The sequence below is a fragment of the Heterodontus francisci genome, chromosome 8 (genome assembly GCF_036365525.1).
Source record: "Heterodontus francisci isolate sHetFra1 chromosome 8, sHetFra1.hap1, whole genome shotgun sequence".
Taxonomy (NCBI): domain Eukaryota; kingdom Metazoa; phylum Chordata; class Chondrichthyes; order Heterodontiformes; family Heterodontidae; genus Heterodontus; species Heterodontus francisci.
Genome location: NC_090378.1, coordinates 33287653 through 33312377, shown reverse-complemented (window position 1 = coordinate 33312377; position 24725 = coordinate 33287653). Strand labels below are relative to the sequence as shown.

The following is a 24725-nucleotide window of genomic DNA, read 5'->3' as shown; positions in this document are numbered from 1 at the left end:
ACACAATGTCAGTTTCCACATTTATGCTGATGACACAGAGCTCTACTTCACCACCACGTCTCTCAACCCCTCCACTGTCTCTAAATTGTCAGGTTGCTTCACTGACATCCAGAACTGGGATGAAGACAAGTTTCCGCCAATTAATTATTGGGAACGCAAAGCCGTGGTCATCAGTCCCTGCTACAAACTCCGCTCCCTAGCCACCGACTCCATCCCTCTCCATGGAAAATATCTGAGGCTGAAGCAGATTGTTCGGAACCTTGGTGTCATTGTTGATCCCACGATGAGCATTCAATCACATATTCCCGCGCTCACTAATACTGCATATTTCCACCTCCGTAACATTGCCCTACATCGCCCCTGCCTCAGCTCATTTCCTGCTGAAACCCTCATCTATGTATTTGTTACCTCTAGACCTGATTATTCCAATTCACTCCTGGCTGGCTTCCCAAATTCTACCCTCTGTAAACTTGAGGTCATCCAAATCTCTGCTGCCTGTGTCCTAACTCCTGTTCACCTATCACCCTCTGGCTCCTGGTTAAGCAACGCTTTTATTTTAAAATTCTCAAATCCTTCCATGGCCTTGCCCCTCCCTATCTCTGTAATCTCCTCCAGCCCCAAGATATCTGTGCTTCTCTAATTCTGACCTCTTGTGCATCCCTGATTTTAATTGCTCCAACTTTGGTGGCCATGCTTTCAGTTGCCTAGACCCTAAGCTCTGGAATACCCTCCCTAAACCTCTCCACCTCGCCTTTCTCCTGTAAGACACTCCTTAAAACCTACCTCTTTGTTTAAGCTTTTGAACATTTGCCTTAATATCACCTATGTGGCTCAGTGTCATATTTAGTTTTATAATGCACCTGTGAAATGTCATGGGACGTTTTATTACATTAGAGGCACAATATAAATGCAAGTTGTTGTTGTTATTGATTAGTTCATACTTTACCAAGTGCCAATTACTTTTGTTCTGGATTAATGTTTCTAAAAGTTTCCCCACCACCGACGTTAGCATTAGTGGCTTGTTGTTGCTGAGTTTATCCTTTGGCCCAGATTTGAACAGGGTGTAACATTTACAATTCTCCAACCCTCTGGCACCACCTGCATATCTAAAAAGGGTTGGAAGATTGTGGCCAGGGTCTCCGTAATTTCCACTCTTACTTCTCTCTGTAACCTAGGATGCATTGCATCAGGACTGGGTGACTATTCTACTTTGAGTACTGCCAATCGTTTAAGTATCTCCTCTTTATCTATATTTATCTTAATATGTATTGCTACTACATCCTCCTTTACTGCTACATTGGCAGCATCCTCTTCTCTAGTGAAGACAGGTGCAAAGTATTCATTTCGTACCTCAGCCATGCCCTCTGCCTTCACAAATAATCTCCTTTTTGGTCCACAATTGGCCTCACCCTTTATCTTTTTATTATCCATATGTTCATAGGAGACTTTTATGGTAACTGCAAATCTATTCTTATACTTTCCCTTTGCCCTTCTTCTTGCCTATTTTAGATCTTCTCTGTACTTTCTGTATTCATTTTGGTTCTCTACCATATTTGCAACCTTACATTTATCCTTTCTCCTTTCTCTGTCTCATCTTAATCTCTATATCTTTAGTCATCCAGGGAACTCTAACTTTGGATGCTCTTCATTTGCCCCTCGTGGGAATGTCTCTACTCTGTACCTGAACCATATCCACTTTGAAAGCCTCCCCTTTTTCAATTCGTGTATTACCTTCAAATTTTTGATTCAAATCCACCTGGACCAGATTCCTTTGTAACTCAATGAAATTAGCCCGACTCCATTTAAGTACTTTTACACTTTGATTGTACCTTGTCCTTTTCCATAACTATTCTAAATCTATATTATGATCACTACTTCCCAATTGCTTCCCAACTGAAACATACTGCTCTTCACACCCCAGAACTAGATACAGCATTGCTTTCTTCTTTGTTCGGCTCAAAATACACTAATTAAAAATGTTCTCTTGTACACATTTCAGAAATTCCTTCCCCTCTTTGCCCTTTACACTGTTACCATACCAGTTTATAATAGGATAATTAAGTCCCCTATTATCACTACTTAATCGTTTTTGCATCTTTCTGTGATTTGCCTGCACATTTGCTCCTTTATCTCCATCCCACTATTATCTACACACACAGTAGCATAATACCTCCTCTATTCTTCCTTAATTCTAATCAAATACACCCTGTCTTTAGCCCCTCAACTAATTCATCCCTTTCCAGTGCTATAATAGTTTTTTTCAACAGTACTGCTGTCCCTCCCACCTCTGTTCTTTCCTTTCTTAACTTCCCTGAACATCTTGTCATCAGGAATATTAAGTTCCCAATCTTCACCTTCTTTGAGCACCTTTAACATAGCAAAATTTCCCAAGATGCTTCACGTGAGCATTATCAAACAAAATTTGTCACTGAGCCACATAAGGCGATATTCGGCCAGATGACCAGAAGCTTGGTTCAAGAAGTAGATTTTAAGGAGCATCTTCAAGGCAAAGAGAGAGAGGTGGAGAAGCTTAGGGAGGGGATTCCAGGCTTATAGTTTAGGCAGTTGAAGGCACGTCTGCCAATGGAGCAATGAGAATTAAGGCTTCATCAGAGGAGGAAGAGCAAAGAGATCTTGGAGGGTTGCAGGGCTGGAGGAGCTAATGGAGATACAGAAGGGTGAAATCCTGGAGCAATTTGAAAACAGGAAATAGAATTTTAAAATAGAGGCGTTGCAAGACCAGGAGTCAATGTAGGTCAGGGAACACAGAGCGAATGAGACTTGGTGTGAGTTAAGATACAGGCATTAGATTTTTGGATGAGCTCAAAGTTTATGAAAGTTACAAAGTGGGAGGTCTACCAAGAGAGCAGTGGAATAGTTGAGTCTAGAGGTAAAAAGGGCATTTTTGTGTGTTTCAGCAGCAGATTTGCTGAGGCAGGGGCAGAGAAGGGCAATGTTTCACAGGTGGAAGTAGGCAGTCTTGGTGATGGAAAGGATATGGATCAGAAACTCATCTCAGGGTCAAATTGGCTTCCTCTTATCTTGACCAATCCGATGAGGTCATTGAACGTCTTTGACATTGAGTAGCTGTATAAGGATTACTGGAGGTGGCACATTACCAAGACCACTTTCTTCCAATGACCATGAATCAGGGCAACTGGTTGCTTTCTTTCCTTAGTACCAAAGAAATGGGTCCTCTCTTGCCTAATTTCAGTCAAAAACATTTCAACTAAAGAACGTGTAAATGTGGGGGCTCAGTGCCCCAGAAATCTTGCAGATCCTAAACCTATCTCCTTAATATTTCCTTAAGTGGCTTGGTGTCAAATTTTGCTTCATAATGCTCCTATGAGGCAACTTGGGACATTTTATGAAAGCTGTTTTATTCAATTTAGTTTAGTTTAGAGATACAGCACTGAAACAGGTCCTTCGGCCCACCGAGTCTGTGCCGACCATCAACCACCCATTTATACTAATCCTACACTAATTCCATATTCCTACCACATCCCCACCTGTCCCTATATTTCCCTACCACCTACCTATACTAGAGACAATTTGTAATGGCCAATTTACCTACCAACCTGCAAGTCTTTTGGCTTGTGGGAGGAAACCAGAGCACCCGGAGAAAACCCACGCAGACATTTATTGAATTAATTGAATTTAAATTTCCCAGCTGCCAGAGTGGGATTATAAACTCATGTCTCCGGATCTTTAATCTAGGTCTCTGGATTACTTGTCCAGTGAGATAACCACTATGCTACTGTTCACAAATTAAAACACTGTAAAAAATGTAAATGTCATTGAAGTAACAGAGACCATCAAAAGAATAACAGGTGAAGATATATAGAAACAGGAGAAAGGGGGTGAGAATAAAGTCAAGAGAAGACGAGCTTGGTGTGACAGAGCAAACTAAAACAATGGGCTGAATTTTCTCCTAACAGACCCATACGCAATGGGGGGACGGTTGTGTGTCAGGAACCTGTTTGTTTTATCAGTGGGCTTTGCCATGGTTCTTTACCTCAGTCATGTAATTAGCGTCCCGTTTCCGGGTTGCATGACCAATCACAGAGTGCAGAAGTGATGACGATCTGAATCCCGTCAATGAAGGATCTCACAGAATTCACAAATTGTTACAGCGCAGAAGGAGACCATTCGGCCCATTGTGTCCGCAACAGCTTTTATAATGAGCATTTCACCTAGAGCCACTCCCCCTCCTTTCCCCCATAACCCTGCACATTCTTATTTTGCATATAACAGTCTAATTCCCTTTTGAAGGCTTCAATTGAACCTGCCTCCACCACACTGTCTGGCAGTGCATTCCAGATCCTAACCACTCGCTTTGTGAAAAAGATTTTTCTCATGTCGCTTTTGCTTCTTTTGACAATTACCTTAAATCCGTGCCCTCTCGTTCTTGATCCTTTCACGTGTGGGAAGGTTTTCCCTATCTACTCTGTCCAGACCCTTCATGATTTTGAATACCTCTATTAAATCTCCTCCCAGCCTTCTGTTCTCCAAGGAAAACAGTCCAAACTTCTCCAATCTATCTTCATAACTAAAGTTCCTCATCCCTGGAACCATTCTCATGAATCTTTTCTGCACCCTCTCTAATGCCTTCACATCCTTCCTATGGCATTGCACCCAGAACTGGGCACTACTCCAGCTCAGGCCTAAATAGTGTCTTATACAAGTTCAACATAATTTCCTTGCTTTTGTAATCTATGCGCCTATTTATAAAGCCCAGGATACTGTATGCTTTATTAACTGCGCTCTCAACCTGTCCTGCCGCCTTCAATGATTTATGCCTTTATAACCGCAGGTTCCTCTGCTCCTGCATCCCCTTTAGAATTGTACTCTTTATTTTATATTGTCTCTCCATGTCCTTCCTACCAAAATGTATAACTTCACATTTCTCCACATTGAACATCATGTGCCATCTGTCTGCCCATTCCAGAAACTTGTCTATGTCCTATCTCTAATTAAAGGGACCCCGGCAGGGGTCAGAGTGGCTGCAGGGAATCTTGATTGTGAAGACTTGTGGAGGGAAGGAAATGGCAAGAAGACATTGGAAGGTTGCCCCTCTCCCTCCACCCTGGCTCTCTGACCCTTCCCTGAAGGTCATGCTAGAGGCAGTGGGGACCAGGAGGGAGGTGCTTTTTCCTCAGGACAGGATAGAGGCCACCCACCCAAACTAAACAGGCATGGCTGGAAGTTATGGAGGCAGTCAGCAGCAGGAGTGTGGTGCCCAGGACCTGGCAACAGTGTCAAAAAAGGTTTGATGGCCTCATTAGGTCAGGAAAGGTGAGCGACATACCACTTCCAGGTGACCGTCATCACTCTCTGACCTCCCTAGTATTCCCACTCCTCTGACTGACACACCTTGCAGCTCCACACAATCTTTGATCTCCAGGCACCTCCTCAAATCTCCATCTGAACAGCCAACACTGACACTCACCTTCATCCTATTGCCATCTTACATCCATCCCTCACAGCCACCCCCCACAAATGTTCTCATTCTGTCCGCAACACACATTCCAATTCTCACACTCATAACTCTCTCCTTTCTCACATTGCAGGAGAGCCCACAACTCCAGGCAGAGAACCAGCGGGTGGACCTGCAGCCATAGCTACCCTGACTGCATCAGAGGATTACGGCTTGGAGATCGGTAGGGTGACACACACACATGGCATCAGTGATGGAGAGATGGAGGCGGCCCACAGACCTGGTGACAGCATTAGATATCACGCTGCCACTAGGCACTTAACAATCACTCATGTTGAACTGATGTCACCACTAACTGAAATGTCATGATATGCACTATTTTGAGTTTGGACCCTTCCCCCATGTCAGCATGAACCCATGTCTTTGATCTCCTATATGTCCTTCAAGAGTGACGGGGGAGCTGCTGCGGAGGAAGCTGAGGAGTTGTCAGAGGTCAAGCACTCTGATGGTGCATTGTCACATGACATATGCACATTTTCCAACAGCGCATATACGCACACCTTTGTGGGTATTGCATTAGAGATATCTAGGTTGTCACATGGTGAGGTGCATATCATGTTAGCAGGAGCAGGTGCTGGAGACGGGGCAGCAATGGAATGTCTCAGTCGGAGAGCACAGAAGGCTCCAAGCTCTGCTTAGAAGGATATAGATGCTGAGCCTTGGAGGTCATCCATGAAAATGGAACTTGTGGATCAGCAATGGGAAATATGTGTCCTTGTATCAGCATTTCCAGAGGCAGTGCACATCTTTGGAAAGAGATTGAAGGAGTCCATTTCTAGCTTGAGTGCCATAATGTTTCAGGCATTTGTACTGATGACCTTGATGGAAACAGTAGCCACCTGCATGGAGAATCAACATGCAGGCCACTAATAGCCTGCACACTCAGTCTACCACTTTACACAGGATGGAGGAAAGCCTCGCTTTGGTGGTTCAATGCCTCACTGAAATGCAGCCGAGTGCTCTCCAGCTCTTGGCTAGCAGGGAAGTGCAGGTAGGCCATGAGAGGGAAGATGGAGAAAGGCCACATGGCAGTGGGGACTCTTCTCAAGGTACTCCCATATCTCAACCCATTCCCCCACCTCCCCCACCCAAGATAAAGTCACACTAGCTGCCTCCTGCCCCGATGGTGACCTTGATGGCCAATGGCAATGCATGCCCACCTGGCCCTCTTTGAAGGCAGTCTTGTTCCAGGAAGCTGCAGATGTCACCAATGACATGCTGCATAAGCCTGAGCCTCCTGAGGCATTGTTGCTCCATCGTGTTGAGGAAGCTCACCCTCAATGTATGTACCCTTTGTAGGGCATATCACCTCCTTTGAGCTGGAACCTTCTGCCCATCCCTTCTGTCCTGTGGAGCAGCTTGTGATTGTAGAGACGGCAGCTGCTGTTGTTGGTGAGGAACAACAGATAGCAGCCACATCAGAGGTCCATGCTATAGCTGTATAAATTGCACCTATGCTGCAGTGAAGGCTGACAGCAGGGAAATTGAGATCAAGGTGAGTAAAGTCCATGAAAGTACCTCCAAAAAATTGGAAATGACCTTCAAAGCAGTGAAAACGAGCTCTCAAAACAACTTCAATCATAAGTCGTACACTGAGGCTGGCCACAAGCTTTGCAATTTCACTCATTAAAGACTTCCCAGCCTGTCAGTTTCACTGTTCAACGAGTCCCCGCTGTGATTTCGCCTTGTTGACCCTGGCAAGTTCCACAGAGCTCGGGAAACCAGAGTGTTGGCTGTTAAAGCCAAAATGCTGGGTTAATTCCTCAGTTTATTGCCTATTTCCATATATTAATTACTTAAACGACAGTTTCACGCGGGTTCCTTGCTCGCCTGCCGGGAAGTGGGAGAGATCGTATTGATTTTTTGACCTGATGCTACGTTTTGGGGCTTTCACCACCATCCACGCTCCCGTCCGCACCTGTAGAATTGAAACTAAAAGAATGGAGAGCTAGAAGTTCAGGAGACACAATTCGCTTCGAGTGAATAAAGACAGGAAGAAACTCCAATGATCAGTACTTTGGTTGCAGGCTCAATGGAAATGTGGAAGAAGGGAGAAAGGCCAGAGGAAGGGGTCAAGTAGAATCTGATTGGCTGGAAACACACAGGATCAGAATCACAAGGAGCAGCACCTGGCCAAAAAATGCAGAGACAAAGGCAGTTTAAGTAGAACTTAACATAGCTAACGTTGAAATTCATGAAGATGAGAACACAAGGAAAGGAAGCTGAGGATAATTCATTCAGAGTTAGAGTCTTAGCTGATGAAAAGCTGCCCGTTTCTCAAGGTCAATTAGGGATGGCAAATGCTGGCCTTGCCAGTGACGCTCATATCCCACAAATGAATTTTAAAAAAGGACTCCAAGGAAGAAGTGGTATCAGAAAGGGAAATTGGTAAGAAAGTGAAAGGGTAAAGGAGTCAGGGATCCCTGATGCTGATGAATCTGTTGTGTATTTTCATGTTTGGTAAATTCATTTCAGATTCTTAACATTCGAAGTTTATGTTTTTAAAAAAAGATATAACAAGCTTCAAGTTACTGAAGCAGAGATTCGCTTATCTGCATGTAAAATGTATCTTTTTGGAATGCTGCATGATATGTCAATCTAGTTAGTCATCCGGCTTAATAGCTCTAAAAAATGGATCAGTGATCTGACAAGGAAGCACTACGCAAATCTGCATATGAACAATTTATTCACATGGTAGTGATGTTGTCAAATACTTTAAGCTGTTGTTTCAGGCATTAGGTAGAATGGCGCTGTTCCTGTTGGTCCTTCTTTGTGTTGGCTACAGATGTCATCCCTCGAAGCCCTGATTGCCCAAACTTACCTGCAGGTAATCTTTCCAGCTAATGCAATCACTGATGATATTGTGCCCGTATAGTGAATGTGCTGCTTATACTACATAACTGCCGTTTGTCTCTATTCAAATGTAATCTAAGCAAACATTTAACAAGTAATGCACTAATTGCTCTGACCATTTTAGTGCGCGAATTTGGGAAAAAAATTATATACATTTAACAGAAAGTGCCTTACCTGTCACTCAAATCACAGAGTTAAAAGTAGCAGTGGCAGTAAAGGCCACGCAAAAGGCAAGATGTGTTAATCTGAGGTGGTCCTGCAGTTCCAAGTCCATCATCTTCTCCAGAAAGCTGTGTGCACTGACCTTGAGCACCTGGCAGCCCGGATCTTGGAGCTGGCAGGCAATGTGGTAAAGGACAAAGAGTTGCAGGTCAGCCCTGCAACTTCCAGAATGCCATCCCCCATGATGAGCTCAACAAACTGCTGGGTGGAGTCACCATTGATCACCGAAGATGGTGTCCTGTCCAACATCCAGGCTGTGTTCCTGCCAAATAAATCTGTCTGCAGCCTGGTCACTGGTGGCAGCAAGACAGCCAGCAAAAAGGGCTCGCAGCAGCCGCATGGGCTGGAGGCGGCAGTGGGGTCTGATTCAGATCACAGGATCATGAAAGCACATAAAAATCAACTCCCTTGAATCTCCAAGGAGAAAAGTTGCATCACATTCTCCTCGGGAGTTCACTTGATTAAAGTCAAAGGTTCTTCTCCACCATTACGGTTTTAAATCATCTCCAGCAGTCTACATGTGGTTTATTTTCTTAGATATCCACCTGTGTTCTTTTGCTTTACAAGATCACATCCAACTGTTATGGAACCTTTTTTTTGAGCTTTTCTTTTTCCAGTTTCCTTCTTGCAGGGACAGTGACTCATGCTAGGATAGATTCACACATGGCAAGTCCTCTGATACCTCAACCAGGTGACTGTAATTATAATGGAAGTCCATATATGGAGGATTGACATTCTCTTGGATATTTGGAGGCATCACACCAAAACCCATTCTAACCTTGCCTTATGCTCACACACATGCACTTACCAGAAGAGGATACTTGATAGTATTTATCAAAAGAATCCTGGCTGATTTCCCCTCATCGATGATACAATGTTGAATTGTCGTGTGCCTGACCCTCCCCACTACTACTCCACCTGCTGTGTAAAGTTAACTGTATAAATCAGAAATGGAACCTATAACCTTCTAGGTTAGTACAGCTTACCACCATACCATAAAGTACATTTATATACTCACCCATCAGGAGATAACTCATAATAACAAAAAGTGCTGGAAATGCTCAGCAGGTCTGGCAGCATCTGTGGAGCGAGAAACAGTTAACGTTTCAGGTTGATGGCCCTTCATCAGAACTGACGAAGGGTCATCAACCTGAAACGTTAACTATGTTTCTCTTTCCGCAGATGCTGCCTGATTGCTGCAGATTTCCAGCATCTGCAGTATTTTATTTCTGTATTAGGAGAAAGTCTTATACAGTCTCTTTTTACGTTATTAGCATTTTATTTGTTAGGATGAGGTGAGAGAGGGAATAGAAATTCTGCAATCCATGCCTCATCCATTACCAGATCAACAATTTGTTCTGCTTTGCAGCCCCAAGAGACCCATTATAAGTCCTATTCTTTTAATATCCTCCACACAAACTGGTGTAGAGCCTAACTTGAGTGGTTCTGGGCAAAACACATGCTTAGGGCTGAATTTTACCAGCCCCTCGATGCTGTGGGTCGCAGCGGCGGGGCCCATAAAATTCTGCGGGGAGAGGCCCGCCTCGACTCCCAACGTCGAGAAAGACCCTCTGCATATTACCGGCGGCGGAGGACCTTGGTTCGCCGCCCCCAAGTGGTAGGGCCTTCATCTAAATCTTCAAATTAAAAATTAGATGTAAATTAACTTATCTGCAGGCGGCAGCCATCCCACACCGATTTCACAGCTGCCGATCATACAGAGTTCCGAGGCAAGAACCTGGTGGAGGTGGAGGGGGGGGGAGGAATAAAATTTTCAGGGCTGGAGGAGTGGGAAAAACAATTTTTATTGGCTGTGGGAATGGTGGGACAGGGTCGAGGGTCAAAAGGAACAAATTTTTTTGGGGGGGGTGGGGGGAGTTCAGGATATCAAAGATTTATTATGGGGGGGGGGGAGGGCAATTTATATTTAAATGACCCATTGGGGGTGGGAGATGGGATTTAGAATTGAAATGAAATTTTATTTTTATCTCCCAAGACCATGAAATATTAAAATGTTACTGAAGGGCTTGAAGCCCTTTAAAAATGGCACCGGACACCATTGCCAGGGATGTGGCAGCTGACATAGAGGGGTGGCCGCTCCACCCCCTCTAGTTAAATGAGCCCCCGCACGTAATATCGCAGGGGCTCGGCGGTGGCACTTCCATGTCAGAAGGCCACCGTGCTAAGAAAATTCAGCCCTTAGTATTGATGTACATGTGTCAATGTGATGCTCCTGGTAGGTGGCACTTACACCAGTCTCCCACTCCTGTGTCCCCTAACATAGCAGGATCTGCACTAGTTGTAACTAAAAAAGTTTCTCATGTCACACCTTTCACTGCTGAATTTAGACAAAGCCCTTAGCCTATCACCAAGGAACAGGTTGCATTAAAAAGACATGCAGTACTTCATGTTTTTCAAGTATATTTTGTTTGCAAACAGCCTGTCCACTTTCTCCTTCAGACTTTTATCCCAGGATCGTCCCGGCAGACAAACCTCTTATGGATAATAAAAAAGAGAAGGAACACTGCAGCATCATTTCCAGATGCAGCAGCGAAATCACAAGTGTGACTGGGAACTGTCTATTTTACCATTCCAGTTCTTATTGTGTATTTATAATACTGCTTCTTAAGCCACAACAGCACAGGCAGGTATACACACAGAGCACAAAATGGGTCTCTTGAGGCAACAAAATATGTTTTCTAGCAGAACAATTGGTCGATTTGATTATGGCTGAAGCATGGACGACTAGAATTTCTAACCATCTGCTTTCCCCAAACCCCAACAAAAAGAAATGCCGACAGTGTAAAAAGAGATTGTATAGGAGTTTCTCCTGATGGATTGACCTGAAACGTTAACTCTGTTTCTCTCTCTCCACAGATGTTGCCTGATCCACTGAGCTTTTCCAGCATCTTAGGTTTTTATTTCAGATTTCCAGCATCTGCAGAACTTTGCTTTTGTAATTAATGCCATGTTGCCTTGGTGATCAGTATATTACAAAATACATTTAAGAAAATTAGTCGCTGATCACGAATTCTCAGGAAGGGTACAAGGGCTGCTCTGATGGCCTAATATTTTAAGGTACTATTCAGCGTATCACTGAACTATACAGACCAAAATATTCCAGGTTTCATTCTCGGTTTTTGGTGAATTAGCTGATCTCACTTAGGTGCTATAATTGGTTTCAGTAGCTTCGGGCCTGGAAGGAGAAAATTAGCTCTTGATTAACAACCTGCGACCTCTGCTAGAACATGCATGAATGATGCATTGTGAGAACAGAATTAGGATTGGGCATGATACACACCCTGTCAAATAGCGTACTGCTACTCACTGTCTTAAGCATGCACAAATGAAGAATGGGAATTTAAACAAGATACAGGAGGGCTGTCAACACTTGGAACTGTATCCCAAGTGTCTTCCAAAGTGGAAAGGTGGAAAGAAAATGGGAAAACTGGAAGTGGCAGTGTAATGATCATTTGAGGTTGGAACTGAAACAATGGGGGATCATGCATCTTTGATGGGAGCACACTATTTCTCACTCAAAATTGGCATGGGGTGTGTCTAATGTCAGTTCCACAACTGTAGTATGCTAATATTCACTTTGTGAAGTCAATAATGTATTTGAATCAAATTAGTGTTATCACAATAATCCATCTGGAAATTATTAGGATTTCTTATCTCATTGGCCCCCTCTTCCAAACTGTTCCTTAATTAGAAATTACTTCTCCTTAATTATGAATTTGTTTTGATCAGCAATGACCTGACTTCTATTCTACCCCAAATGCTCTTGGTAAATTTGTATTTACATCTGCACGGAGACCAAAATGATGGATTGATGATTATATAGCTTTAATTTCCAAGAGTAGAAAAATAAGTAAAAATTCCCCAATGAAACCACATTGTATAAAACCCGATTATTCAACTTTATTAACATCAAGACTTTTCCAATGATGATATCATTTATCAACAAATAGAAAACAGACTGTGTATACAACAGAGTAACCCCTACAGCACTATGCATACACAAGGTAAAAATGAGCGCGTTCCAAACAATTCAATCCCTTCATATCAGGTTACAGTCAATATCATTCTGACTAATTGATTATATTTGGCATTCATCCACACCTTCCCCAATTCCACACCCATACTCCCTACTGCAACAGCTCAACAGAATTTCAGAAGATGATACCATCACAGAACGTCAACCCACCATAATAGCTCACTGGAAAATTCAGGCCATTGGTAAGAGAACGTTTAGCAGTCTTAACTCCCGCAGAATAGTCAATGTGAAACAGAGGCCAACTGGTCTGATTGGTGAGGAATAAGTGTTGTTGCTCCCAGCTCTTCTCTGGGGAGGTGATTGAAGGTTTGTAGCAAGGTGTGCTGCAGTGTTTACATCAAGTTGGTTGTGATCCAGTTTAAATTTATCCCCAATAGATAGAACAGAATATTGGGTATTGTGACCTTTTCTAACTTTTTATTTATTTTTTAAAACAAGGAAAGGATCAAATCGGTCATAAGAAACTGTACAAAACCAAAATGCATCCTTGTTTTTTTTATTAAATTCATCTAACAGCACCAGGCTCCTGCTTTATTCAGTATTAATAGTTTTGTATTGTACAGTATCTGAAGAGAAGACACTTTCATATAAGAGATTAAACTTCAGTTTGATTTGTCTATCCCTAGAAGTAGATACAGCAGCTATAATCAGAACAGTGGTTACGAATTCCAGTCACCAGGATTAAATACAGAACTGCACTAAAATGGGCAGCTCTGTTGCAAACATAAAGAACCCTTAAATCAGCAGAAAGAAGAATATAAAAACTTAACTAATTATAATAAAATAAAAAAATGCATTTATAGCATAAGGAATTCTGTTTTGCCATTAAGCAAAACAATTTAGCTTCAGAAAAAAATATCAGTTTTAATAAAAAGATTTATAAAATTGTAAATGGCACCCCAGTTAAAGCCCAAAAGTAAACTGATGCATTGTATTTGAGCTAAAATTATAATCAAAAAGGGAATCCCATAGAGTGAAGAGGATTTGAGATGTAAATTATTATCCTATTGGTTTGAAATTAAAACAAGTCAACTTAGTTCCTGATCAGTCCAAGAATCATGATAGAATTTCTGAGTTGCTGTTTTCATTACACCTTGACAACTCACTGTACAGGATAACTAAACAATGATTTGATTTGATTTGATTTGATATGGCTCAAAAAATAATTTTCCGGGTCCTGAAAGTCACAAGTTCTGATTGGGTGATAGAAGTTATGTTGCATAGTGATCAAAGCTTCCGAGGTACTCCAGCGCTGCTCGGTAACACATCTGGTACTGGTCCTGTGGACAGAGATTGAGCGTTGTTCAATAAAATATCTCAGTTTACCAAACTGTATGTGCTATCCATTAATAGTTGAACTCAAAAGGTTGATTCAATATTTATACAAATTTAAAAAAATTCCATAAAATACACAACAAATTACTTTCATTCCTTATAGGGAGCACTTGCTTACATGAGTATGGAGGTGAATACATTAATATACAATATACAGTGGAGTTGAAATATGATGGCCAAATAGCTCTAAAGAGAGGTGAAAGTCATCTTGCATAATTCTGGCATAAAGGGTGTTCCATGCTTACAATATCACTAACTAAAATTCAACCATGAAGCTGCACAGCCCTGTAGTTCCACCGAATTTCATCAGTCTCCCATTCTAACTCCAGCAGAAGTAAATGACTGTTTTTCTACTTTTTTAATGGAATAAATTGAATAACCAATGAGTAAGTACCACAGATACCCAAGGTCCCTGAAGTCAGTTTTTGTTGCTGATTTAAAAACCTAGGTTTTTGCTAAAGGGTAATTTCTGTGACAATGAGTAAAAATGCAGCAGCAGTACATTACATTAATGTTAGTTGTGCGAAAATTACATTTTTCTGTATGTGCTATGAATGGTATATTGTAATCATTGCATGCAGTGTATCCATTTCGATAATAACAAAGCTGTAGTGATTAGCAAGGCTCTTTATTGTGCATCCTGACATTACGGATTTGCACCCATCTCTGCAGCTGATTTTTGCTAAGGAATTACAGCCCTTAAATTTAAGAGGAAATCAGATTTTAATAATTCATGGATCCAAAAACAATCCAGAAATCTCAGTAAAAATTGGTAATTTAAAAAAAATCGATATCATAGGGTAGAAACTGGACAGGCACAAAGAGGGTCAATCTTTTGGGACCAAATATGGATGCCTCAAAGGAAATTGGGTCCGGCCATTTTTCAGGCGATCCTGGTGTAGGGTTACCAACTCTGGCTAGAGGTATTTCTGGAGATTTGATCACGTGAAATCTTTTTAAAAATTAATCCTTAGGATATGGACATCACTAGAAAGGCCAGTGTTTATTGCCCATCCATAGATGCTCTTGAGAAGGTGGTAGTGAGTTGCCTTCTTGAACTGTTACAGTCCATGTGGTAAAAGTGCTCCTATGATAATTGTTAGGTAGAGAATTCCACGATTTTGACCCAGCGAAGGAGGAGGAACAGCTATATACATCCAGTTGGGATGCGTGTGACTTAAAGGGGAACTTGGAGGTGAGAGCGTTCCCACGTGCCTGCTGCCCTTTTCTTTTCAGGTTGTGAGTTTGGGAGGTCCCGTCAGAAAAGCCTGGATAAGTTGCCGCAGTGCACCTTCCAGATATTGCATACCGCATTCATGGTACGCCTTTGGTGAAGGTGGCGAATGGTAGCTATCAATTGGACTGCTTTGTCATGGATGGTGTTGAGCTTCTTGAGTGTAGTTGCAGCTGCATCATCCAGGTGAATGGAAAGTATTTCATCACACTCCTGATCACATCATGTTGTCAAATGTTAGTTGATGTACCTTTTCAAGGTTGGATTCCCTGTAATTATCTTTGCTCGTTGTTTCACACCAACAACTGTTCTGTGAGAAACAGGAAGCCACTCATGAAGAGGGGAAACCGAGGGTGGGAGTGATATTTGCAAGAGGAAAGCCAGAATTCGGAGGAACTTTGATTTCACCACTAATAGAAATTACCGTACAGGAGGAAACTATGTGGTTCCCAATGCCCGTGTCAATACTGGTGTTCTCTCCAATAGCCCTGTCATGCAAGCTGCCACCTTCCAAGAATGAGCCACATTAATTTTGCCACAGGGACATTAAATTTCAAATTGTTGCTGGGAAGAAGAGAAGGCCTATTACAAGGGGCTGCCAAGCCCCTGGCTGGAAGGACATTTTTGCGTATGAACAGACCACTGCCTGGAACAAAGGACCATTCCCTGACCCACTCAATACACAAAGCCAGAAGTGGTTATACCAGTCACATGGCTACCCTGCTGGCCAACTTAGGAAGTTTTAAAATTGTAGAGACAGTATTTGAACTGGCAGAAAGCTCTGTGCTCTTGGATTGAAAAGACCTCCTCTCCTCCTATCTCTTTCTCATGGAACTGAAACCCACTGAAGACACATGAACCCCAAGAGAGAAAAGTCTCCTACAGTGAACAAGGTTTAAGAAGAATACTGGACCCCAATGAAAAGCAAGATCAATTTACAAAAGGACTCTACAGTGAGCTCGAAGAACCCGTAACAAACTCTTCAGATATTGCCTCAAATATTTCCACTTTTTCTTTTCTTCTGCTCTTTTCTGTCCCTATCTGCGTGTATCGCGTATGCATGCTAGCGTGGGCGTGTCGTGTATCCGTAGGCGTTTACCGAATTAGAGTTTGTTTAATAAAATTTCACCTTTCTTCTTTAAACCCAAGAAAGCTTGTTTGTGCTCATTTCTCTGCCTTATAATTGGAAAGCAATGAACAAGTATTCACCAAGAGGTAGCTAAAACACTGTGTGTTTAATAAAACCCTGTTACAGTAAGACCTGGTGAAGGGTGAGAGGGATCCCTCGACACCTTTCTCACCTGGTCGTAACAGGTCCCGCTTCCCTCCAAATCCTTTTATATTCCTCTTTTTCAAATATTTATCCCATTCCCTTTTGAAATGATGTTCTTGTCTGTTTCTCCAGCTACTCGTGAAGAAGCATCCCGTGGTCCCATTACCTTCAGTTCAAAAACATTCCATCTGCCTTCCCCCAGGGTCTTCCAGTGAGAATCCTCAGTCTTCATCCCCTTGTTCCCTATTTGCCCACCAATGGAAACAATCTTTCAATATTTATCCACATTAAAGTGCCCAGGTTTCACTCATCCCTTGACTGGCTGCTCTTGCCTCAGTGGGCTCTCTGCAGCCCTCAGAGGTGACGTTACTGAGCTGGAGCGTTCTCTGAGCAACAGCAGGTGATATCACAGAGTGAGGCACTATCACTGTGGCAGGAAATTGAAAATACCAAGATCTCCTGGGCTGCTAGCAGCAGTGCCCAGGAACTCCACGCCTCATTTAGGAAGACTTCTGGGCACTCCAGGAGGGCTGGCAACCCCTGTGGCCACCTGAAACTGTGTTAGGCCCCTTATGTATGCAAGTGAGGGGTTGGGCCTGATCCGCTCAGTATTCTTCAGTGGCCACTGCAGGTGTCAACAAAAGGCAATTTAAAAAAAAAAATTGTTCCTGTGGAGCCAGGAGGATTTGAAATGTGCCAATGACTTCACTATATTGCCATTATCCCCTTCCGCTCCTCCTGTTGTCTCCCCCATCCCCACAATGACTCCTAGCAACAACAACTAGGCAGTAAGACTGCATTGCTGGATTAAAATTAAATCATTGATATCTCACTTGCAGAATCTAATTATTTGTAAGCTGATAGTCTCAAATGAAAATTCCTCTGTACAATTTACTATCTGTTCTGCAGAAAAGAAATGTTCTATCAAAACAGGTTGTCCTTATTGGATGGACATTGCACGGATGGTGGTCTCTTCAGGACTGTGGCAATCAGCTTATTCCCTACTTGTCTTCTGTGTGGATGACTGTTAGAGAGTTGCTCCTGCAGATTCACCCACACCCTCCCCCCTACCCAGGTTTTATATTCTACAGAAATAAAATACTGCTATTGGGACCATGCACTGCATAGTAAAAACAAATATTGTGTGCATCATTGTTCAACATATGTGGCAGACTTTGGCTTATCCAAGATGATCTACTGCAGAAACTATGACAAACAGGATCAGGTTGCTGAGATGTTAATTAGAGAATTGGCTTAAACCAGTTTTCAGGGGCTAGAGTCAGTCAGTACAAAAGTGAGCCATCTTACAGTGCTGATTTTGTTTGCACTGGAGTGCTGACTTGGGTTGCATTAGAGAGCTATAGTGGAAGTTTGGTAACTGAGGAAGTTCGGAGAGGAGGGAGCAAGGAGTTCATTTCATTTCCTACCTGTCCTCAGAGTGAGGGGAGCAGAGAGCTTCCACAGAGCACAGCTGACTGGGAGAAGACTCGGAGGACGGAGTTCCAGACCGATAAGTATAAAAAACTTACCTCTGCTTAAAAAAAACTGAGTGACGTCACAGGAAAGCTGTGACCTGATTGCCTGGTAGGGAATTTTTACTGAATTTGAAAATAAAACATGGATAAAAATTGAATAAAACCCTAATTAACGCATAAGTAGAGTAACTAAACCAGAGGGAGGAGATTACTATATTTAGTTAGCATTTAATATTTATAGTAGGAATCTAGCACCAGGGACCATATAGTTAATTATAACAATTTAGTAAGGATTTAATAAGTATTTATTTATTTTAAATTAATTTATTAATTAGTGCTAGAAATGTCAGTTAGAGGGGTGAAGTGCTTCACCTGTGAGATGTGGGAGGTCCGTGACGCTTCCAGCGTGCCAGACGACTATATCTGCAGGAAGTGTACCCAGTTGCAGCTCCTCACAGACTGCATGGATCGGTTGGAGCGACAACTGGATGCACTTAGGAGCATGCAGGTGGCAGAGAGCATCATAGACAGGAGTTTTAGAGAAGTGATCGCACCCAAGGTGCAGGCAGATAGATGGGTGACCGCTAGAAGGGGCAGGCAGTCAGTGCAGGAATCCCCTGTGGCTATCCCACTCTCTAACAAATATACCACCACCTCCAGCATGACGCCGCCACCAAATGCATCTTCCCCTCAGCTCCCCTTTCAGCATTCCAAAGGGGCAATTCCCTCTGTAATACCCTGATCTATTCCTCAGTCACCCCAAATACTCCCTTTCCTGTGGCACCTCTCCCTGCAAAAGCAGGAGATGCTTCACCTCGTCCCTTCTCACTATCCAAGGACCCAAACACTCCTTCCAGGTGAAGCGACGACGTACTTGTACTTCTTTCAATTTAGTATACTGTATTTGCTGCTCACAATGTGGTCTCCTCTACATTGGGGAGACCAAACGCAGACTGGGTGACTGTTTTGTCAAATACCTCCGTTCAGCTGGCAAGTGTGACCCTGAGATTCCAGTTGCTTGTTGTTTTAATTCTCCACCTTGCTCCCACTCTGACATTTCTGTCCTTGGCTTGCTGCAGTGTTCCAATGAAGCTCAATGCAAACTTGAGGAATAGCACCTATCTTTCGACTGGTCACTTTACAGCCTTCCGGACTCAACATTGAGTTCAACAATTTTAGATCAGAACCTCTGCCTCTTAATTCCTTTTCTTTGTTTTCGGATGACAGCCAATCAGGATCTTGCCATGTACACCTCCTCCAGACACTTTTTTTTTCACTTGTCCCATTACCACTCACTTTGGCCTTGCACCATGAAACCTTTTGTCATTTAATCTCTCTTGCCTTCCACCCATGGGCGGCGCAGTGGTTAGCACCGCAGCCTCACAGCTCTAGGGACCCGGGTTCGATTCCGGGTACTGCCTGTGTGGAGTTTGCAAGTTCTCTCTGTGTCTGCGTGGGTTTTCTCCGGGTACTCCGGTTTCCTCCCACAAGCCAAAAAGACTTGCAGGTTGATAGGTAAATTGGCCATTATAAATTGTCAATAGTATAGGTAGGTGGTAGGGAAATATAGGGACAGGTGAGGATGTGGTAGGAATATGGGATTAGTGTAGGATTAGTATAAATGGGTGGTTGATATTCGGCACAGACTCGGTGGGCCGAAGGGCCTGTTTCAGTGCTGTATCTCTAATCTAATCTAATCTAATCTAACCCTTTGGTTCTTTCCCCCTTTCACTTGCTCAAAACCTCTTACATTCCTAACTTTTCCCAGTTCTGACAAAAGATCACAGACCTGAAATGTTAACTCTGCTTCTCTTTCCATAGATGTTGCCAGACCCGCTGAGTATTTCCAGCGTTTTCTGTTTTTATTTCAGATTTCCAGCATCTGCAGTATTTTGCTTTTGTGTTGTTTTAGGAGTTGTTTCCAATATTTTTAAGCACTTGAGTGAAATTAAACAACATAATTCCTTTCATACACTAAGTTTTTTTAAATTCATTCATGGGATGTGGGTGTCGCTGGCCAGGCCAGCATTTATTGTCCATCCCTATTTGCCGTTGAGAAGGTGGTGGTTCTTGAACCACTGCAGTCCATGTGGGGTAGGTACACCCACAGTGCTGTTAGGAAGGGAGTTCCTTTTTATTGACTTCGTAGCAGTTAGGTACAACTGAGTGGCTTGCTCGGCCATTTCAGAGGGCATCTAACAGTCAACCACATTGCTGTGGGTCTGGAGTCACATGTCGGCCAGACCAGGTAAGGACAGCAGATTTCCTTCCCTAAAGGGCATTAGTGAACCAGATGGGTTTTTACAACAATCGACAATGGTTTCATGGCCATCATTAGACTAGCTTTTTAATTCCAGATTTATTAATTGAATTCAAATTCCACCTTCTGCTGTGGTGGGATTTGAACCCATTGTCCCCAGAGCAATACCCTGGGTCTCTAGGTTACTAGTCCAGTGACAATACCACTACACCACCGCCTCCCCGAGTAAGTAAGTTATTTTATGGGTCACACTTGTATTCCTCCAACGGTGGCTGAGGTTTTTCAATTTCTTAGTGTTGTACTAATGATAGTTGTGTGTATTAGGGGTGATTTTGACATTTGACCTGTGCAAGATTTGTGAATTCACACTTTATATGGATTAGTATGTGACTATATCCCAGGGGTAATGTGTTGTGATCAACATCAGGTATGGGATATAGTTCAGATCTCTTGTTTCCTAATTAAGTCTTCTGCTTGTACCACACAGATGCAACCATAGAATTTTACAGCACAAGCACGGGCCATTTGACCTTTCAAGTTTGTGCTGGTATTTGTCTCCACAAGCCAAATTGTCAAATCCCTCCTGCTAGCTCCCCATACCCTTCTATAATCTTTTTCAAGTAACTATCGTTAGATAGTTCCTTTTGAAAGAATTTATGGATTCTGCATGTTGGGGAAGTAACTAGAATGAAAATTATACAAGCTTGGTGTAACTTTTATCAGAATTAAACAGTTTTGTGCAAAAAAAAAATCAAGGTACCTTCATTACATGTGGTATGAACATTCTTATTCAATGTGAGGATACAATTACCTTCAGAAAATTGAATAGGTGCTTCAAGCAATATAATAGGTGTTTCAAGCAAACGACACAATGCAACATCCTTGACACAGCCCAAATATCAATTATGCTCAGCATCAGTACCGGCTCAAAGGATGAAATTCGTATCGGGCGGTAAAATGAAAAAGGTGACAGTACATTGGAAGCCATTTTATGCAGTGTGTAAGACAGGCTGCTGGTGTGCTGCTGCCTGCTTTGTGCTACTGTTCAATTTCACCCCCTTCTTCTGATGGATACGACAGATAATGGTCCTAGAAAAAGGCCAATGAATGCCTGCACCACAATTCATGACCAGAGGGACCAGTGGACTTCTCACTGTCCGACAATCAGGACTGGTTAAGCTGAAGATTTCTACAAAAGCCTCACCAATATGACTCCGAGATTAAATAGCAAGACAACAAGCCACACTGATACATAAACAGCCACCAGCTATTTTGAGGCATTTTACATTGTGCATTTCTGCTAGCTTAATTAAAAATGATTAAATACCTACCTCTGTCTGAACCATTGCAGGCCGCTGCGTTCGTAAAGTCTTTACCGTTTGAAACATGTCCACAACTCCCTCGTACCTCATCCGTTCCAGCACAATGCTCAGAGTAATGAACACACCAGTCCGCCCCACACCAGCACTAGGAGACAGGAGAAACTTTTATCAGATTTTTGCATAGCTACACATTTCAGAGCTTTGTTTAATTCAGTCCTCTTGCAGTTAGTCTCTAGGAGCTTCTGTGATGGAAGAACACTGCCAGAGGAAAATGTATGCAATAATTAACGGAAATTGTGGTTAGCACCGCAGCCTCACAGCTCCAGGGACCCGGGTTCGATTCTGGGTACTGCCTGTGCCCGCGTGGGTTTTCGCTGGGTGCTCCGGTTTCCTCCCACAGCCAAAGACTTGCAGGTGATAGGTAAATTGGCCATTGTAAATTGCCCCTAGTGTAGGTAGGTGGTAGGGAACATGGGATTACTGTAGGGTTAGTATAAATGGGTGGTTGTTGGTCGGCACAGACTCGGTGGGCCGAAGGGCCTGTTTCAGTGCTGTAACTCTAAAAAAAAAATTTGCTTGATTATCGTAATTTTATGCATCCATGCAATCCATTTAATCACCAAAATGAAAAGCATGGACTGTTTGTTCTTACCTGCAGTGCACAGTGATAGGTCCATCCTGTCCAAACTGTTCCTTTGTCTTGTGTACTTGACCGATGAAATCAATGAATCCTTCTCCGGTTTTTGGCACTCCTTGTTCAGGCCAGTCAGTGAATTGGAATTGTCGGATTGTTCGAGATTGACCATCCTACGTTAAAAACAAAGGTATACATTTGAAAACGGTTAGTATAATTGGTTACTAGGCCACATTTTAATTTAAATTATCTCTAACGAACAATGACGAAAGCTATTGTGTTTCTGCCTGAGAAGACACAAATCAAGACAGGAAGTAAGGCTAAAATTCTGTGAACCACAGTGAATTCAATTGCCACCTTTACACTCAATGCATTTTCATAGTGCTGTAGAGAGAATGAGAGAGAGAGAAAATATTCATGGGCAAGCGGGAGTCAGTTAGAATGATAATCCTCTACTACATTGTATTTTCACATGACTGCAAATACTATTCAGAGATCATTTTAAGCCTCCTCAAAGCTAATTTATATAGCAGTTGCTGGTCAAGTTAGATCAAAGAATCATACAGCACAGAAAGAGGCCATTTAGCCCATCATGCCTGTGACAGCATTTTGAAAGAGATATTTAATCATAATCAATATGCTCTGTACCCCTAAACATCAATTACAGTTAGCTGCATGAATGACTAAGCGGACAACAGGCTTTCTGCCTCATTTTATGGCCATGGCATAATTCCTTCACCAAGAGAACTTAAAAATTTCTTTCAGACCTCTTCCCAGTGCTGTGAAGTTGTGTAACAGAAGTTCAGACTTTATCATCTGTGGTCTCCCTGCACCACATAGCATCCTTGGCATGATGGCAATTCAGCTTTGTTTTTGGCAGATAAGGATCCCTCCTTTCCTTTGGAAAAAAAAAACTTTCCTTCCACTGGACATCTAATAATGATTGTATGGGTGATTACAGGAGCTCACTCTGAGGAATATTAGGCACAAATCCATACCCAACTCCATGGCACAGCGACATTTTGAAGTTGCCATTCATTGTCTTTGCAAACATAGTAAGTAATGTAACTGCAGTTTAATCTGAAAGCATAGGCCTCATTATTAGTAGCCTGCACACTAAAGAACATTACGGGACATTAATATGACTTCCATCTCACACTTACCCTGGCATCTGTTACTTTGAACTCTCGCAGGATATACTGTGGCATGCTGTATTCAGCCATGGGATCTACCACAAAGTACTGATAGCGAGCAGAGCGCTCTGCTGGCCAGTACTGGTGGCACTTTTCCTAGTAGGAATAAAACAGCAGATCAGCAACATTGAGCACAACACAAATCATCTGTACGCTTTTCACATGTACGCTGATGACACTCAGCTCTACCTCATTACCAACTCTTGATTCTTTCACCGTTGCTAAATTAGCAGACTGCTAATCTGACATCCTGTATTGGATGAGCAGAAATTTCCTCCAATTAAACATAGGGAAAACTGAAGCCGGTTTTTTTTCGGTCCCCGTTCCAAATTCCATTCCCTAGCAATGTATTCTACCCCTCTCTCTGGCAACAGTCTGAGATTAAACCAGTCTGTTCACAACCTTGGTGTCACATTTGACCCCAAGATGAGTTTCAGGCCTCATATTCACGTCATCACTAAGACTGCTTATTTCCACCTCTGTAACATCATCTGGCTTTGCCCCCTCTCAACTCATCTGCTGTTGAAACCCTCATTCATGCCTTCGTGATCTCGAGACTTGACTATTCCAACACACTCCTGGCTGGTCTCCCACATTCTACCCTCCGTAAACTTGTGGTCATCTAAAACTGCTGCCCGTGTCTTAATTAGCACCAAGTCCTGTTCACCTATCATCTCTGTGCTCACTGACCTACATTGGCTCCTGGTCAAGCAACTCCTTGATTTTAAATTTCTCATCCTTGTTTTCAAATCCCTCCATGGCCTTGCCCCTCCCTATCGCTGTAATCTCCTCCAGCCCCACAAGCCTCTCAGATATCTGTGCTGCTCTAATTCTGGTCTCGAGCATCCCAGATTTCCTACACCTCACTTTCCTCCTTTAAGACATTCCTTAAAACCAACCTCTTTGGCCTAATATCTCCTTATCTGGCTCGGTATCATACTTTGTTTTATAATGTGCCTGTAAAGCACCCTGGGATATTTTATGGCAATAAAGGCACTATATAAATATAAGTTGTTGCTGTATCGCTAAACAGGTGGCACTTCACACTTCATTTACTATGACTAAAGCAATATTGAACTTTTCATTTTCTGACCAACTCAATGGGTAGAATTTTTCCAGGCTGGTGGAGCTGCGATTGTGGGTGAGTGGGCTGGGAAAATAGCAAAAAATCCCATCTTCTTGCCTCCCTTCAGCTTTCCCAGTGACCCGTTGGCAGTGAAGTCAGAAATCCCCCTGTGATTGAAACGTGCAGCCAACTGAGGCAATTAAAATGTCAATCAGGAGTCATTTTAGGCTTGCAAAGGCTCTTTTCCCAAGTCGCATGGGTCATATGCTGTGTTGGCAGCTTGACAAGTTAGAGAAGGCGAGTG

General features: G+C 42.7%; 1 protein-coding gene across 8 annotated transcripts in view; it reads right to left on the bottom strand.

Moving 5' to 3' along the window:
* Positions 1–12468: 12468 nt before the first annotated feature.
* The window catches only part of ptprfa (protein tyrosine phosphatase receptor type Fa), a 634875-nt gene continuing 622618 nt past the window's right edge, over positions 12469–24725 (bottom strand). For all 8 annotated transcript variants that reach the window (XM_068036905.1, XM_068036906.1, XM_068036908.1 and 5 more), the window contains 4 exons: positions 23326–23451; positions 22181–22335; positions 21538–21673; positions 12469–13909 (listed from right to left, as the gene is read on the bottom strand). In XM_068036905.1, the coding sequence (XP_067893006.1) occupies positions 13841–13909; positions 21538–21673; positions 22181–22335; positions 23326–23451 (486 nt within the window). In that variant the 3' untranslated portion in view covers positions 12469–13840. The remainder of the gene's footprint in view (positions 13910–21537; positions 21674–22180; positions 22336–23325; positions 23452–24725) is intronic.